The sequence below is a fragment of the Puma concolor genome, unplaced genomic scaffold (genome assembly GCF_028749965.1).
Source record: "Puma concolor isolate L17-30 unplaced genomic scaffold, mPumCon1.1.hap2 unalloc_scaffold_161, whole genome shotgun sequence".
NCBI classification, from domain to species: Eukaryota; Metazoa; Chordata; class Mammalia; order Carnivora; family Felidae; genus Puma; species Puma concolor.
In genome coordinates this window covers 19,844-35,024 of record NW_028240193.1, presented here as the reverse complement: position 1 = coordinate 35,024, position 15,181 = coordinate 19,844, and the positions used below count along the sequence as shown (strand labels likewise).

The following is a 15,181-nucleotide window of genomic DNA, read 5'->3' as shown; positions in this document are numbered from 1 at the left end:
TCTCTTTAACCCTAAAAGACGGGTAGATATTTCAGAGAGTCTCCAAACTGAAAGGACTTGTGGTAACATCATAACTAGTCACAAAGGGGATTCAACAGTTCACTGAAAGCTAATGGGTTAATAAAAATTCTATGGGGCGCCTGGGTGGCGCAGTCGGTTAAGTGTCCGACTTCAGCCAGGTCACGATCTCACGGTCCGTGAGTTCGAGCCCCGCGTCAGGCTCTGGGCTGATGGCTCAGAGCCTGGAGCCTGTTTCCGATTCTGTGTCTCCCTCTCTCTCTGCCTCTCCCCCGTTCATGCTCTGTCTCTCTCTGTCCCAAAAATAAATAAACGTTGAAAAAAAAAAATTCTACATGATGAGTTGAATGTGTAGACTTGCTCTCCTATGTCCTAAGGCTTCATGAAGTCCTTGTGTAACACTAGGAATTATTTTTTTTTTTAAAGGGTAACGAGTCATAAAAAAAAAAGCAATAAACTTTAGAAGAATATTATGCCTTATTGGGAATAACTTGGAATGAGGATGGTTCTGAGGGGGGGGTTCAAGAGAAGGCCAAGTTTGCACCCGTGTGCTGAGTATGAACAAGTATTCCCTTGTATGCCACTGAAATTGGCCAGGATGTTGCTGGTTGTTTCAAAATGAGTATAATTTCTGCCAAACCTTCTTTGGAAAGCAGAAAACTGCATGAGTGATGATTAGGCAATTGTCTTTTTGCTTTGATAACATTTATACCAATGATTTGGAGCCCTTTGGTTATGTACTGCTCAAATGAAGTGTTAGAAGGCCAGCCTATATTTGACGTTCCTCTTGAAGACTTTCTGTCACTTTGAATTATTTGTATTTTTCACTGTTTTTCATTTGTTTAGTCTAATTATTCCATCATTCCATTCATTCTTCAATATTTATTGCCTCTAAATATAAGATGATGTACGTATGGTTTCTACTTACAAGAAAATCACAGTTCATAAACAAAGAAGAGTGATATAAAGACACTCCCTTTTTATACAATATGCTAAGTGTATAATAATATATGTGTGAATAGGATGAATTTTAAACTAAGAGGAAGAGTAAATAAAGTGAATTCCATGGATCAGGGAGCTCTGGGAAAGGTAAACTTTGAGATTAATTTTATGGGCAAGAATTGGCTGGTGAAATATGCCTAAGTATTTTTGTTCTAGGAGTTGGAGAGTATGTGGAAAAGGACAATTGGATAATCAAATCAGATGCCATGGTATAAGCATTAAATAACAAAGAAGATCTGTATATTAATTGAAGAAAATTTTATGAATTATCTACTAAATTTCAGGCACCATATGAGGCACCAAAGATTAAAATATATTTAATAATAAATTTAATATAATTTCTGAACAAGTCAGTTTCTGGGGTGAGACGGACAAGTAAACATACTGTAATAGAGTAGTTGGGTTGACATACAGCAAATGATAAAATCAGGAGATGCTCCCGCTAAAATTCATCCATTTATAGCTACTGCTTTGCAACAGGGTGGAGAGCCGACTATATAAGAATCTTGCCTATATCCAATACTATGGTTCAGACACCTCAGTGTTATAGGGCAATGTGGAAGCAGGAAATAATGTAAGATAAAGCTAAAAGGAAAGCAAGGGTCAGATCACAGATGTATGAAATAGTCAGCACTCCTAATTGGTAGGACTTGGTATTCAATGAGATGTGGCACTAAGGAAAAGTTGCAGTGAAAAATACCAATTCGGTTTTTTTTTAATATTTATTTATTTTTTGAGAGAGAGAGAAAGAGAAAACGAACAATTGGGGGAGGGGCAGAGAGAGAGACACACACAGAATCTGAAGCAGGCTGTAGGCTCTGAGCTGTCAGCACAGAGCCCAGCACGGGACTCGAACTCGTGGACAGCGAGATCATGACCTAAACCAAAGTTGGAGGCTTAACCGACTGAGCCACCCAGGTGCCCTGAAAAATGTCAATTTTTAAATTTGTTTTACTAAGAACATGATGGTGCCACCAGCTGAGAAAGGGAATGTATAATTAGGAGATAGTTTGGGGTAGGTATTTTTAAATATAGTGAATTTAAGATCTGAGGCTTTGCTGAGCAAGAATGAATTTGGCAGATACAACCCAACAGGAATCTGGATGTGGTTTTACCCAACCCATATTTGGGGAGGAATTTGGGCTGCAGAAAAACATCTAGAAGTTTTCAGCATATAATGACACTTGGAAATAGGAGTGTGGATAACACTGTCCACTGAGAATTGTAACACGGAATTGTAAAAGTTAAAGTGATTAATGGGCTTAGGACACAACTATTTGAGGGATACTAATAATACGGAAATTAGTCATATTTTTCTTCCTTCCTTTCTATTCGCCAGCCTATGAGATTCATTTTGCTCCTTGTAAATTCATTACTGGATCAGAAAGTAGTTATAATAGTTCTGTGTGTGATGCCTGGAATCCAAAAGAGAAGAGGTTAAAGATATGGGGCTTATAGAAATGAAGAGAAGCCTAGTTTCTTCTCTAAGCTTTGCAAAAATGTCATTTTGATACTAGGTAAAACTAATTATGGACACACTCATGTACAAGTGCAGAAAGTCTCCTGTAAGATACAGTAGTATGTGAAACACGCACCGGTAAGTGGTAGATTTTCTGTCACATCTTCGTGTTCCCTTTGTGTGAGCTTGATTCCCAAGTTTTCCAGGACAGTGTCCAGGGTATTCACCTTAACTCTGCCTGCTTAGGAAACATACAGGAACGAAACATGAAAAAAAAATGAGTTTAAAATATTAGAAATATATTTGTGAATGCGAATTGTTATCTGAATATATATACTTTGTCATTATTACAATAAAAAACAAAAGAGAAAATGTACTTCTGTGATTATTACTTTTCTGTATGAACTCCCATTTAACATGTCTAAGAGCATTAAATAATCAACAGAAAAATCAGAATTAGTAATTCGTCCTTTAAACCTTGAATGGAAGCCTGTATTATAAACAGCTCATGAAGGGATAGGCTACGTGATTTGATTATAACCAATATTAGAGAGAATAGGAATGAGCTTTGATGATAGGACCTCACTAATTTATTAACTAACTAATATTAAAACAGAGTGACGATCATAAGGTAACCTTAAAAACAAGCAGAATCTTAGCACTTTTTTAGATAAAATCAATCATTTTAAAGTGAACACCTCAGTGGAATTTGGTACATATTCACAATGTTGTACAAATATCACTTCCAGTTCCAAAACATTTTCATCATCCCCAAAGGAGAGCCCATACATATTAAGTAGTCACTCCCCACTCCCCTCTCCACCCAGCCCCCCGCAACCCTAACCTACTTTTTGTTTCTATGGATGTGCCTTCAATCTTCCTTCATAACAAGCTTTCCTTACACAACTCCCTAAAAATTCGGTAATTCTTTTCTTCATAATTTGCTGTGTATGATTAGGTTTTTGGGGTTGTGAGTATGGATTCCTAGCAAGATGGATTGAGACATGATAGCGTAAAATATTACGATGACGAAAGTAACTAAGTAACTGGGGTGCCTAGGTGGCTCGGTCGGTTAAGCATCCGACTCTTGATTTCAGCTCGGGTCGTGATCTCAGCGACGGGGAGTTCAAGCCCTGCGTCCGGCTCTGCACTGTCAGTGCAGGGCCTGCTTGGGATTCCCCTTCTCTCTCTCTCTCTCTGCACTCCCCCACTTACCATCTTTCTCTCTCAAAGTAAATAAACAAACTTAAAATGAAAGAAAGTAACTAAGTGATCTATACATAGGAAGCTAGACAGGACGCTGTCTAAATGATAAATGTGAACCTTGAAGATTTCAGATGTCTCTGCCTTTCTTATCAGGCTTTTAACCTACCCTGAGTGGATTTCACCCCATCCAGCATTGCATTCTGAAATACGTTTCCAGCAGCTATAGGAAAAGGAACAATTCATGTCAGAAGGGAAATGGTATGAACATCCACTTACTTATAACTTCAGTAAAACAACTGTAACTGAGTGGGACATGTGTTCTGTCTCAGTATTAAATTTAAAAAGAAGTTATGGAAAAGAAAACTGTCTCAGTGTGACAAATATATATATTTTCTGGCAAGTAGGAGACTGACAGCTGAGGGAAACACTATTCTGTTGAAACAATCACACCTTTCCTTTTTCTGTTCACTTCCCCTTTTATTTCTTTTCCTCGTCCCCTCCAGTTTCCTTCCTTTTCTTCCTGAGGATATAGGCTGATCAACTACCTGACACTCAGATGGCAAAGCTATGGCTGAAGGGTTTGGTAAACTGCAGACTAAATCCAAATGACAATGCCTTTTCCTAATCAATTTCAGGATTTGTCAGAAAGCCCTCGACAGGTAAAAATTTTAAATTGTTCACACGGGCCACAAAACCAAGTTCCCTAGAAAGTCTTTGTGGCTTCTGTATAGCTCACCATCAATTGGCAGAGTTTCCTGCAGCTTTTTAAGCTCCTCAGCTGTGAGCTCGATCCCCATGCTTCCCAGAACTTTCTCCAGATCACTGACATGAACCTTTTTTCCTTTGAAAATACAAGAACATTAATGTCTGAGAATAATCATTCCATGAAATGGTGAAAAATTCATTCTCATTATAATGCATCCCCCCCCCATTTGAGGAAATGGAAGGGGACAATGAGACACGTCTACACAGAATTATGGGGAAGTCACATAATAGAACATAACCCCTTAGTGTTTACAAAAGGAAGGTCTTTTATTTCTGGGAACAAGTCTGCCCTGCTGAGAACAAATTTGTTTTATAATTGGCCAGCAAATTAAGATACTAGATGAAAATAGTATAAATTCAGCTATCATTTATTGTATTTATTCTTGTCTCTGAATAATGTGACTTTTTTCTTCATAATGACAATAATTTGATCCTGTCAGGGCTTTACAATGTAACTGGAATAAGTGTACAATGCACAATATAATGATTCCACAACTCTAGACCTTAATCGGTGCTCATGATAACAAATGAACTCTTAATCCCATCAATTTATTTCACTCATCCCCTCCCCCACCTCCCTTCTGGCAACAATGTGGTCTCTATAGTTCAGAGTCTAGTTTTTTTTTGGTTTGTGTTTCTGTTTTTTTTTTTTTTTGTTTGTTTGTTTTTTAAATTTTTTTTAATGTTTATTCATTTGTGAGAGAGAGAGAGAGAGAGAGAGAGAGAAATACAGAGCGTGAGTGGGGGAGGGGCAGAGAAAGAGAGGGAGACACAGAAGCTGAAGCAGCTCCAGGCTCAGAGCTGTCAGCACAGAGCCCAATGAGGGGCTCAAATTCATGAACCATGAGATCGTGACCTGAGTCGAAGTCGGATGCTTAATTGACTGAGCCACCCGGGCACCCCATTCCTTTGTTTCTTAAATTCCACATGAGTGAAATCAAACGGTATTTGTCTTTTTCTGGCTGATTTATTTCACTTAACATTGTATCCTCTAGATCTACTTAAAAGTAATTTCTTATTGAAAGATTGAGCGACATTGGCAAAAACAGCTGAGCAGTGAGTGGGTTGCTTCATGAAACTATCCTTCCACCGGAACACAATGAGTGAGAAAGAACTATCAGAATCAACTTCCTTAGAACTCTGGAAAATAGTCAAAGTTTGGTACCTCAACCAAGTGAAAGCAGAATTGAGAAAAAGGTGACTTATAGTAAGAGAGCTTTGTGGCATTTTGACCCCCTTCCCCAAACTGTTTTTGATCATCCATCCCTGTGAGCAAAATATTTTCCAGGACAAAAGTGACAGTCTCTTATTTACCTGTAAAAGGTTTCATTCCATCCATGTGCGTTCTCATTTCAACCTTCCCATGAACTGTAAGAAAATGTAAATCAAATACATAGTGGCATTCACTGAGAAATGCAAAACAGGAAGCACAATGGCATTCATTGGCTACTTTTTATCCCCCACCTACCCCAAGGAGCACAAAAGGACATGGAAAATAATCACTCTGCTTGTTATAAAGGTGCCCGTTTTAACAACTGCTTTCATCCATTGTCATATGGCAAAACGCTAAAGGTGTGAGATTCAAAAGTCACCTCTTTTCATCAGACTTTGTTTTTAGCTTTACACTTTGGAAAACCAAAGATGATTTGGGCCACGCCAGGGAAAACAAAATTTAAAACTGGGATCTTATTCACCACTGTTTTAACGGGACTTTTGAAATGATCTCTTTCTTTACTGAGATTCTAATTACTATTTCCTTTCATGTTCACTGACCCAGGCAGACCAGTTTACTCTTGATTTGCATGACGTACGATTTGCTTGAGGGCAATATTCATTTTGAGCTTAACTTCCCAACTCTAATGATTTGCATAGTTTTCGTAGTAGACATAGTAGACAAATTGAATTTCATACAAATTAATATTTAAAAAGACATTAATATGGTAAAGAACAGAAATATCTCACGAATAGATGATTTTTGAGATCTATATTTTGCCAAGAAAGAAAAACGACCTAAAAAACTGTCACTGTTGGTAAGTTACTTGAAAAATTCCTGATTTTAGATTGTAAGTAATAAATTACAGTATACAGTATCTAAAAACCCCTATACCATGGAAAATTTACAAATGAAGGTCCTGGATAACTCAAAAAGATTTACTGAAGTATTAGAAGTACGCAGTGACTCTTAGCAGAAGCTGTGTGACACTTACATGTACACAATAACAAGTATTAGAACAGTGAGCAGGATAAATATACATTTATTCATTGGTTGCTAAATCTAGGCTAAACGAGAATCTTCCTTGTTTTTCTTCTGGATCTTTTGAGGCAGAACATTCCAAAAGTTATTTCTGTAGTAAAACCAATTAGTGAGGTCAGGAAAGCATGAAGATATGTGTCAGTTTTACGGGGCCACCGGAAATTCTCAGAAACAAAGATGATAACACCTATTTGGTGTAAAATTCGCTATTTAACTTGGGTCCCATTTCAACTGAATCTTGCCCTCTCCAGTAAATTCATATCTCCGTCCTGACAGACACAGTATGAGAAAAGCTTTGCCCTAAATGGGGTCTTTCTGTCCCAAATGATATAATTGGGGCTCTATGCTTGAGCCTTAATCTTTCACAAAACTTCTTTTTAAGCTCAATACTGATGGTAACTCTTCAGATGAGCAGATCACCAATAAGCAATAACTTAAAAATTTTAACTCTGGGGGTGCCTGGGTGGCTCGGTCGGTTAAGCATCCGACTTCAGTTCAGGTCGTAATCTCACGGTTCATGAGTTCAAGCCTGCATCAAGCTTGCTGCTGTCAGCACAGAGCCCACTTTGGATCCTCTGTCCACCCCCCTCTTTGTCCCAGCCCCCGCTTACGCTCTCTTTGTGTCTTTCAAAATAAATAAATTAACTTAAAAAAAATTCTAACTCTGATTTAAAGAAAAAAGGATTAATCATTCCACATGTCCATTTTATTTCATGTGTACTTTTTAATCTCACAATGATTTTCATTATGTTGGTTGATCTGAAATTATTATTTTAAAATAAGGAACAGAAATCATTGGCAATACCAGAGGATAGTTTCAAATAATTGCTATATTTCCACCCATAATTCTGCTTTTTTTAGCAATATGAAAAAAAATTCCACCATAATCTCAAATAGACAAAAAATAGTTTTCTATTATGAAAGCTGATTGTTCCATATCTAGTCTCATTCACGGATACACCATTGCAAGCAAAGAAAACAAGACAGTGAAGACCACTTGCATGGTCCTTCTAGTACACTACCAGAGGTAAAAATTAGAGAATAAATCAAATGAATTAACAAAAATATTTTTAAGGGTACACTGCTTATCTTACACAATGACGTGAATAAATGCACCTTAATAAGATGAGCAAGTATTGATTCATCTAAGGTTATATGATAGTTAAGGCATGTTCCAGACAGATACTTCTTAGCCCTACTATAACGTTCTCAGGCTGATATTTAACATTTGCTTATTTAGCTTGAGAATTCTTTTAGCCCCAATTCAGAATGTACTAAACTTGAGACTTTGTCTCTAGCCCATCAAGGGAGATTAGAGCTTTGGGAACAGTCAGTCCTTGGACCATGGAATCCAGCTCAGAATGATGGGATGTAAGCAGAGGCATAGGTGGGGCCGCTGAGCATTCAGACATTCCACACATTCAGGCCTGAGTGGTTACTGTTCCTTTTCCCCTCAAGGGTATCTGGAAAACTTGGTCCTATTCTTTTGGTGCAGGAAATAGGTCCTACACTTCATATTCCTCCTTTATCATGCTTTTTTTTTCTTTTAAGAGAGAGAGAGTGAGCGCGCGTGTGCACGAGAGAGACAGAGAGAGAGAGAGAGAGAGAGAAAGAGAGACAGAGAGAGAGAGACAGTCCAAAGCAGGCCACACTCTGCACAGAGTTGGATGCAGGGCTCGATCCCACATCCCTGGGACCATGACCTGGGCCGAAATCAAGAGTTGGACGCTCAACAGACTGAATCACCCAAACGCCCCTATTCTGCCTTTCTACGTGTCCTTGAAAATGGTGAGGCAAAGACAGAAATGCTATTTTAATAACCTCCCACTTAGGGGTACCTGGCTGGCTCAGGTGGTAAAGCATGCAACTCTTGATCTCAGGTTGTGAACTGAGCTCGACACTGGGCCTAGAGCTTACTTAAAAGAAATTAAAAATAATTTCCCACTTCGGGCTCTGCTCTCTTTTCTCTATAATTTTTAAAAATTTTTTCTGTGTTAAAGTTTCTTCTATTTAATGCACCCCACTCCCTTCCCTCCACAGCAGTGTCTCTCTCTAATTTTGTTCAGTTCTAATAGCGGCCTTGGCCTTGGCCATACTCCAAGTGGAAATGAAGTTACTGAAAATGTCAAGGGGCAAAACATGTTTACTTCCAGTCTGAGTCATCTTTCATGTTTTCCGTCTTCTTAATGCCAAAGTAGAGTTTTCAGAGATTCTTTTATAGAAGCTCAGATTAACCGATTCAAACGTATCTTAAATACTCACCGTCGGCTGGTAGGTCACGTGTCAGATCATTAATTTCCTCTTCTGAAAGGTTCATCCCCATAGTTTGCAAAGGAGAATCCATTTTATCGACATCAATAATCTCTCCTTGTGAAAAAGTAAAGAATACGGGGAAAACTCACTGATTCCAAAATGTGACCACTCGCATTACTCATAGTGCATTAATGATTATCAGTCTCATGGGGAAAACAAGATTTAATATAGTCTATTCACATATATCAAGGGGGTCAATAAGGATGTTAGAATTCGAATAGAAATCTTCCAGGTGAATGAGCAATTTTCAAATCTTTCACAGCAAGTGGTAAAATCAAACTGTGGCTGACAATGAGGGTTTTTGTTTTTTTTTTTCCTGAACTCCCAGATTAGATGCCTCAACTCCTGACAAAAATCGATCATCAAGTTCTGTTTCCATTTATGTGGAGGACGATGTTATTCAGACCAACCTTCCTCTGGAAACTGAAATCTTGGATAAAATGTAAAAAGCATCTCCTCAAAAGTGCTAAAGAGCTGATAAGAGAGTACGTTACTAGTGCAAAGCCTCATCAAAAGTAGGAACCTAGGGAGGTAAGCAGAGCCCTGGTACTGCTTCTGTTCTAAATATACTTGCTCCATCTGGATTTGAACTGTCATGTTGATGACCTCATGGAGTGTGGGTGATTCTGTCCAAGTGCCCAGCAGAAGCAAAGGCAAGTATTCCTTGGGAACATGCTTCCATCCTCACCCTCAAAGGTTTCTTTCTATAATTTTCCAAGGAAAATAGCTCACACTCAAAAGAATCAAACACAGAGCGAAACAAGCTACTTGAGAGAGAATAAGCAGAAATAACAGGCAGCAGCAACATGCTCATAAAAACTTTAGATTTAGAAGTTATCAGGCACAATGAGAAAAAATGAAATCTGGCCTTTTGTAGCAACGTGGATGGAACTGGAGAGTGTGATGCTAAGTGAAATAAGCCATACAGAGAAAGACAGATACCATATGGTTTCACTCTTATGTGGATCCTGAGAAACTTAACAGGAACCCATGGGGGAGGGGAAGGAAAAAAAAAAAAAAAAAAAGAGGTTAGAGTGGGAGAGAGCCAAAGCATAAGAGACTGTTGAGAACTGAGAACAAACTAAGGGTTGATGGCGGGTGGGAGGGAGGAGAGGGTGGGTGATGGGTATTGAGGAGGGCACCTTTTGGGATGAGCACTGGGTGTTGTATGGAAGCCAATTTGACAATAAATTTCATATATAAATAAAAAATAAATAAATAAATAAATAAATAAATAAAGAAGTTATCAGTCACAAGTTACAAAACTATTGTGCTTCCTATGTGTAAAGCAATGGAAAACAAGCTAAAAGTATCTGCATCTGCAGGAGATAGGAAACAATACAAAATGACCCAGGATAGCCGAAAAAGAGAAAAAAATGCTTAGAAATGAAAAGAAGGGGGAAAGAGGAGGAAGGAGGGAGGAAGGAAACAAGACAGCTGTATGGGAACATGAAGGGGACCTTGAACCACATGGAACTCATCCTCTACCCACTAGTGAATCTAGGGCTGCGGGAAAGTCCTTTGGGACAATCCTTGGTTTAGTGCCAAGTAGCGGTGGTGTGTCTTTCCCGAGCTTCCTAGTGGGCAGCTCACGGTGTCTATGGGGCACTCTTACTGGTGCACACCGTGCATATGGCATTGTCTGCACCCACGGAGGCCGGAGCTACAGCCAAGTGGGTACATCACCACGTGGTTAAATCTTGACTCACAATAACGCGGATCTGTATTGAATGTGGAAGATTTCGATGTTAAAGTTGAAAGGGTAGTCAGTATTTCTATACCACAGAAAACAAGAAATAAGGGTGCATGATATGCTTTCATATTTCTTCATTATGTTGGGATTTAAACTTGGCACAACAGTAAACACGTACATGTGATAAGTCCTCTCATAATACAAGTGGTTTTCAAACCCTAACAAATCAATCTTCTCACCAGGAAATATGTTACACAGCAAATGGAAAATGAAAGAAAAAAAAAAAAAAACAAGACAAATACACTCCTACTAAAAGTCACACAAAAAAGATGTTTCTATAAAGAACAGCCAGAACTGGGCGGGGTGGACAAGGGAGCGTGTGTGTGTGCGTGTGTGTGTGTGCGTACAAGGGCTGAGGAGTGAGGGGTTAGGTCTACTCATATCAAAAGACTATAAAGCTGTTATACTCAACACAATTTAGAGCATGAATAAGCAGACCAATAGAACAGAATGGAAATTCTCAAAATAGACAAGTGCACATAGAAATCAAGTATATAGTTAGGATGGCATCTCAAATTCAAGGATGTGGTGACAGACTTTTAAATAAATGATTTGGGACACCTGTAGAGCCGTTTTCAAAAAGATAAACTAGATTTGTATTTCCCGATGGAATGCAATGTGAAATAAACAGTATTACTTATGAAGTATTCTTGTCAAAAAATGTTGAAGATGAAAATAATTAAGCCATCAGAGCTGACTCCTGGTTTATGAGGAATACGGACAACAGAGAAACGAGAGATGAGAAAACAGACAAAAACGGGTAAATTTAGTAGATGGGAAATTTTTCTTTTTTTAGTATATAGAAATGCTACCAGACGATCGGCAACCCAGTTTCTAAAAAAAAAATCAGTGCCTAAAAAGAAAAGACAAAGAAGGTAGAGGAATAGCTGTAGAGTACGTGAGATTTAAGTGTCATAATAGATGCAGTGTGTAAAGCTTGTTGGGTTCTTTATTTGAATAAGCTCACTGTAAAAAATATTTTAAAGAAGGGAAATTTAAAAATAAACTGTATAATGGTATTGCAGTCATGTAAAAAAATCCATACTTTTTAAAAAAAAATTTTTTTTTTTAACGTTTTATTTATTTTTGGGACAGAGAGAGACAGAGCATGAACGGGGGAGGGGCAGAGAGAGAGGGAGACACAGAATCGGAAACAGGCTCCAGGCTCTGAGCCATCAGCCCAGAGCCCGACGCGGGGCTCGAACTCACGGACCGCGAGATCGTGACCTGAGCTGAAGTCGGACGCTTAACCGACTGCGCCACCCAGGCGCCCAAAAAAATCCATACTTTTAAGAAGATGTGTACTGAAGTATATAAGGACTAAATGAAAATTTGCTTTGAAATAAATAAGAGGGGCGCCTGGGTGGCTCAGTCGGTTGAGCATTGGACTTCGGCTCAGGTCGGGATCTCGCGGTTTGTGAATTCGAGCCCCGCGTCAGGCTCTGTGCTGACAGCTCAGAGCCTGGAGCCTACTTTGGATTCTGTGTCTCCTTCTCTCTGCTTCTTCCCCGTTCATGCTCTGTCTCTGTCTGTCTCTCAAAAATGAATTAAATAAATAAATAAGAAGCAAGTGAGATGAATCTTCATAACTGTTGAATCTAGGTTCATTCTATTATTCTTTATTCCTTATCATTCATTATATTATTCTTCCTACTTTGTATATATTTGGAAATGCTCATTAGAGCCAAAAGGCAGAAAGAACCCAGATGCCCATCAAAGGATGAGTGAATAAACACAACATATACACATACAACAGAATGTGTTATTAGGCAACAAAAAGGAATGAAATTGTATACGCATGTTCACAGAACATATTCACCATCACTAAAATGTGGAAGCAACTCGAGTATCCACTGATGGATGAATGAATATATATACCTATAGTAGAATATTATTCAGTCTTAAGAAGGAAGGAAATTTTGACATATGTTACAACCTGGATGAAACATGAGGACAGTAGGGTAAGTAACATAAACGAGTCACGGAAATAGACACTGCATGATTCCACTTATATAAGGTATTTAGATTAGTCAAAACCATACAGACAGAAAGTAGAAGGGTGGCTGTCAGGGGCTCGTGGGAGGGGACAATGGGAAGTGTTTTCGTTTTTGTTTTTGTTTTTAACGGTTATTTACTTTTGAGACAGAGAGAGACAAGGCATGAACGGGGGAGGGGCAGAGAGAGAGGGAGACACAGAATCGGAAACAGGCTCCAGGCTCTGAGCCGTCAGCACAGCGCCCGACGCGGGGCTCGAACTCACGGACCGTGAGATCGTGACCTGAGCCGAAGTCGGACGCCTAACTGACCAAGCCACCCAGGCGCCCCTAATGGATACAGAGTTTTAATTTTACAAAATGAAAAGAATTCTGGAGACGGATGGTGGTAGTCATTGCACAAAAAATGTGAAGGTGCTTAATAACACTGAACTGGACACTTAAAAATGGTTAAGGTAGTAAACTTTATGTTATGTGCATCTTACCACCATAAATAAATTGGAAAAAAGGAAGAATGGAATATTGATACGTGCTACAATATAGATGAACCTGAAACCGTCATACTAAGTGAAAGAAGCTAATCATAAAGACTACATACTATCCCGCTTATATGAAATGTCCAGAATAGGTAAATCTATAGGGACAGAAAATAGATTAGTAAGTTGCCTAGGGCTCGTAGGGTGGTGGGGAGAGAATAAAAGGGTGATAGCTAAAGGATATAGGGTTTCGTTTTGGGGTGTTCTGGGTATTCACAGAGTCCTTTGATAAAGCTACTAACTATAATGAAATTGTAATTAGTCCCAATAAAGTAAATGATAACCCAAAAAGGGACATTCGGTGCCTCAGACTAGAAGGACATGGGGGTAGAATGGGGAGACGACAAAGAAGAAATTGGAAGAAAATAAGGGAAGTTTCGGTCTCGATCTCTGCATTGTCTATGAAACCATCTTTCTACCATGTCACTGAGACTTGAACAGACTGCAACAGATTACAAGGTTCCTTGAGCGGAGCACCTGGGTGGCTCAGTTGGTTAAGTGTCTGACTCTTGATCTCAGCTCAGGTCATGATCTCATGGTTCGTGGAATTCAGTCCTGCGTTGGGCTCTGTGCTGACAATGCAGAGCCTGCTTGGGATTCTCTCTCTCTCTCCTCGCTCTCTGACCCTCCCCCACTCTCTCTGTCTCTCAAAAATAAACTTTAAAAAGAAAGAAAAGTCCTATAAAACTTACAACACACAATATTTGAGTGGGAAAATTGATCTGAAGACATAAATCTGAGTATTTTGAGGATATAGGGATGATGGGGGAAAGGAAGTTTTTTCAGAGAGTGTTAAATGAAATAATGAACTACAAACAGAACTTCATTCTGCTCCCTGGAGTTTATAAAAATGAAGAAATAGGACTTTTACATTAGGAATTAATCCCTCCTTAAGATCTGCAAATATCTTCTGAGTGCTTTAGAAATTCTGGTATGCGTGTTCACAAGCGCTAACTCCCTTCAAAGACACAGTTATTTCTAAAATCCTCACCATTAAGTAGCAGGTTTTCGGTCAGCTTTTTCTGTTCCTTTTCTGGGAGCTTAATCCTCATTTCCCCCAGAATGCTGTCCAAATTACCCACATTACCCTTCCCACCTTAGGAACGCAATAGGGATGGGAAATAAGAAAAATGGAATGTTTCTACAATATTAAAAATGCATTCGTTTCTGTGTATTATTAACTTAATTAGCCCGTGCTAAGGATATGAAAAAAGAGAGAAAGTGTAATTTATGTCTTCATAGTATCATTTAACATTTTAAATAGGAGTACCAAGACTCATTTGACTTTTCTAATTATCTGGAAAAATTTAATAGGATGGGTAAAACTAGAACCTGTCGCCTTTCACCTTATCTTGGGACAACTTGAGACAGCAAAAGGTGCCTAAGGTATATTTTAGCACCTTAGGGCTATTAGACCACAGATCTCATTGCTACAGACAAGAACAGGAGCCATTCTCATTTTCCTGAACTCCCAGGTCACTTCCACTGAACCATTGCCAGTACTTCACTTCAATGTCTGCGGTATAGACCTAGATTTGATTTTCCAATTTAAGATGCTTTTTCATCTTACTTCCATGCTCCCTATCCCTCTGACTCTTCTCTGGCCTTTTGTGGCCTGTGGAAACCTCAGCATTACTTATGATTCACAGTGAAAGAAGTTGTTGATATAATAAACTTAATATAAGTTTTTAGGATAGCATTCATTTCTATTTAGAGATGTGTTCTGTGAGTTTTTAAAATGTCTTCTTAGTGCCAAATTAGTGGCTTTCGAGAGTCTTTCCATCACTTCCTAAGCCCAAGATTTCCCAAGTGGTTCAATGCTATATTAAATGCGCAGCATTAATTTGTAGATTCTGTCTCATATTTTTAGGTTCCTTTTCT

The 15,181-nt window shown here is 38.8% G+C and overlaps 1 protein-coding gene across 1 annotated transcript in view; it reads right to left on the bottom strand.

Moving 5' to 3' along the window:
* Positions 1-2,615: 2,615 nt before the first annotated feature.
* LOC147571609 (uncharacterized) overlaps positions 2,616-15,181 on the bottom strand; it is a gene marked incomplete at its 3' end in the record, with an annotated part of 30,858 nt that continues 18,292 nt past the window's right edge. The window contains exons 6-10 of the mRNA XM_086696204.1: positions 8,967-9,071; positions 5,765-5,818; positions 4,422-4,526; positions 3,852-3,905; positions 2,616-2,717 (exon numbers count right to left, since the gene is read on the bottom strand). Coding sequence (XP_086552330.1) covers positions 2,616-2,717; positions 3,852-3,905; positions 4,422-4,526; positions 5,765-5,818; positions 8,967-9,071 — 420 coding nt within the window. The remainder of the gene's footprint in view (positions 2,718-3,851; positions 3,906-4,421; positions 4,527-5,764; positions 5,819-8,966; positions 9,072-15,181) is intronic.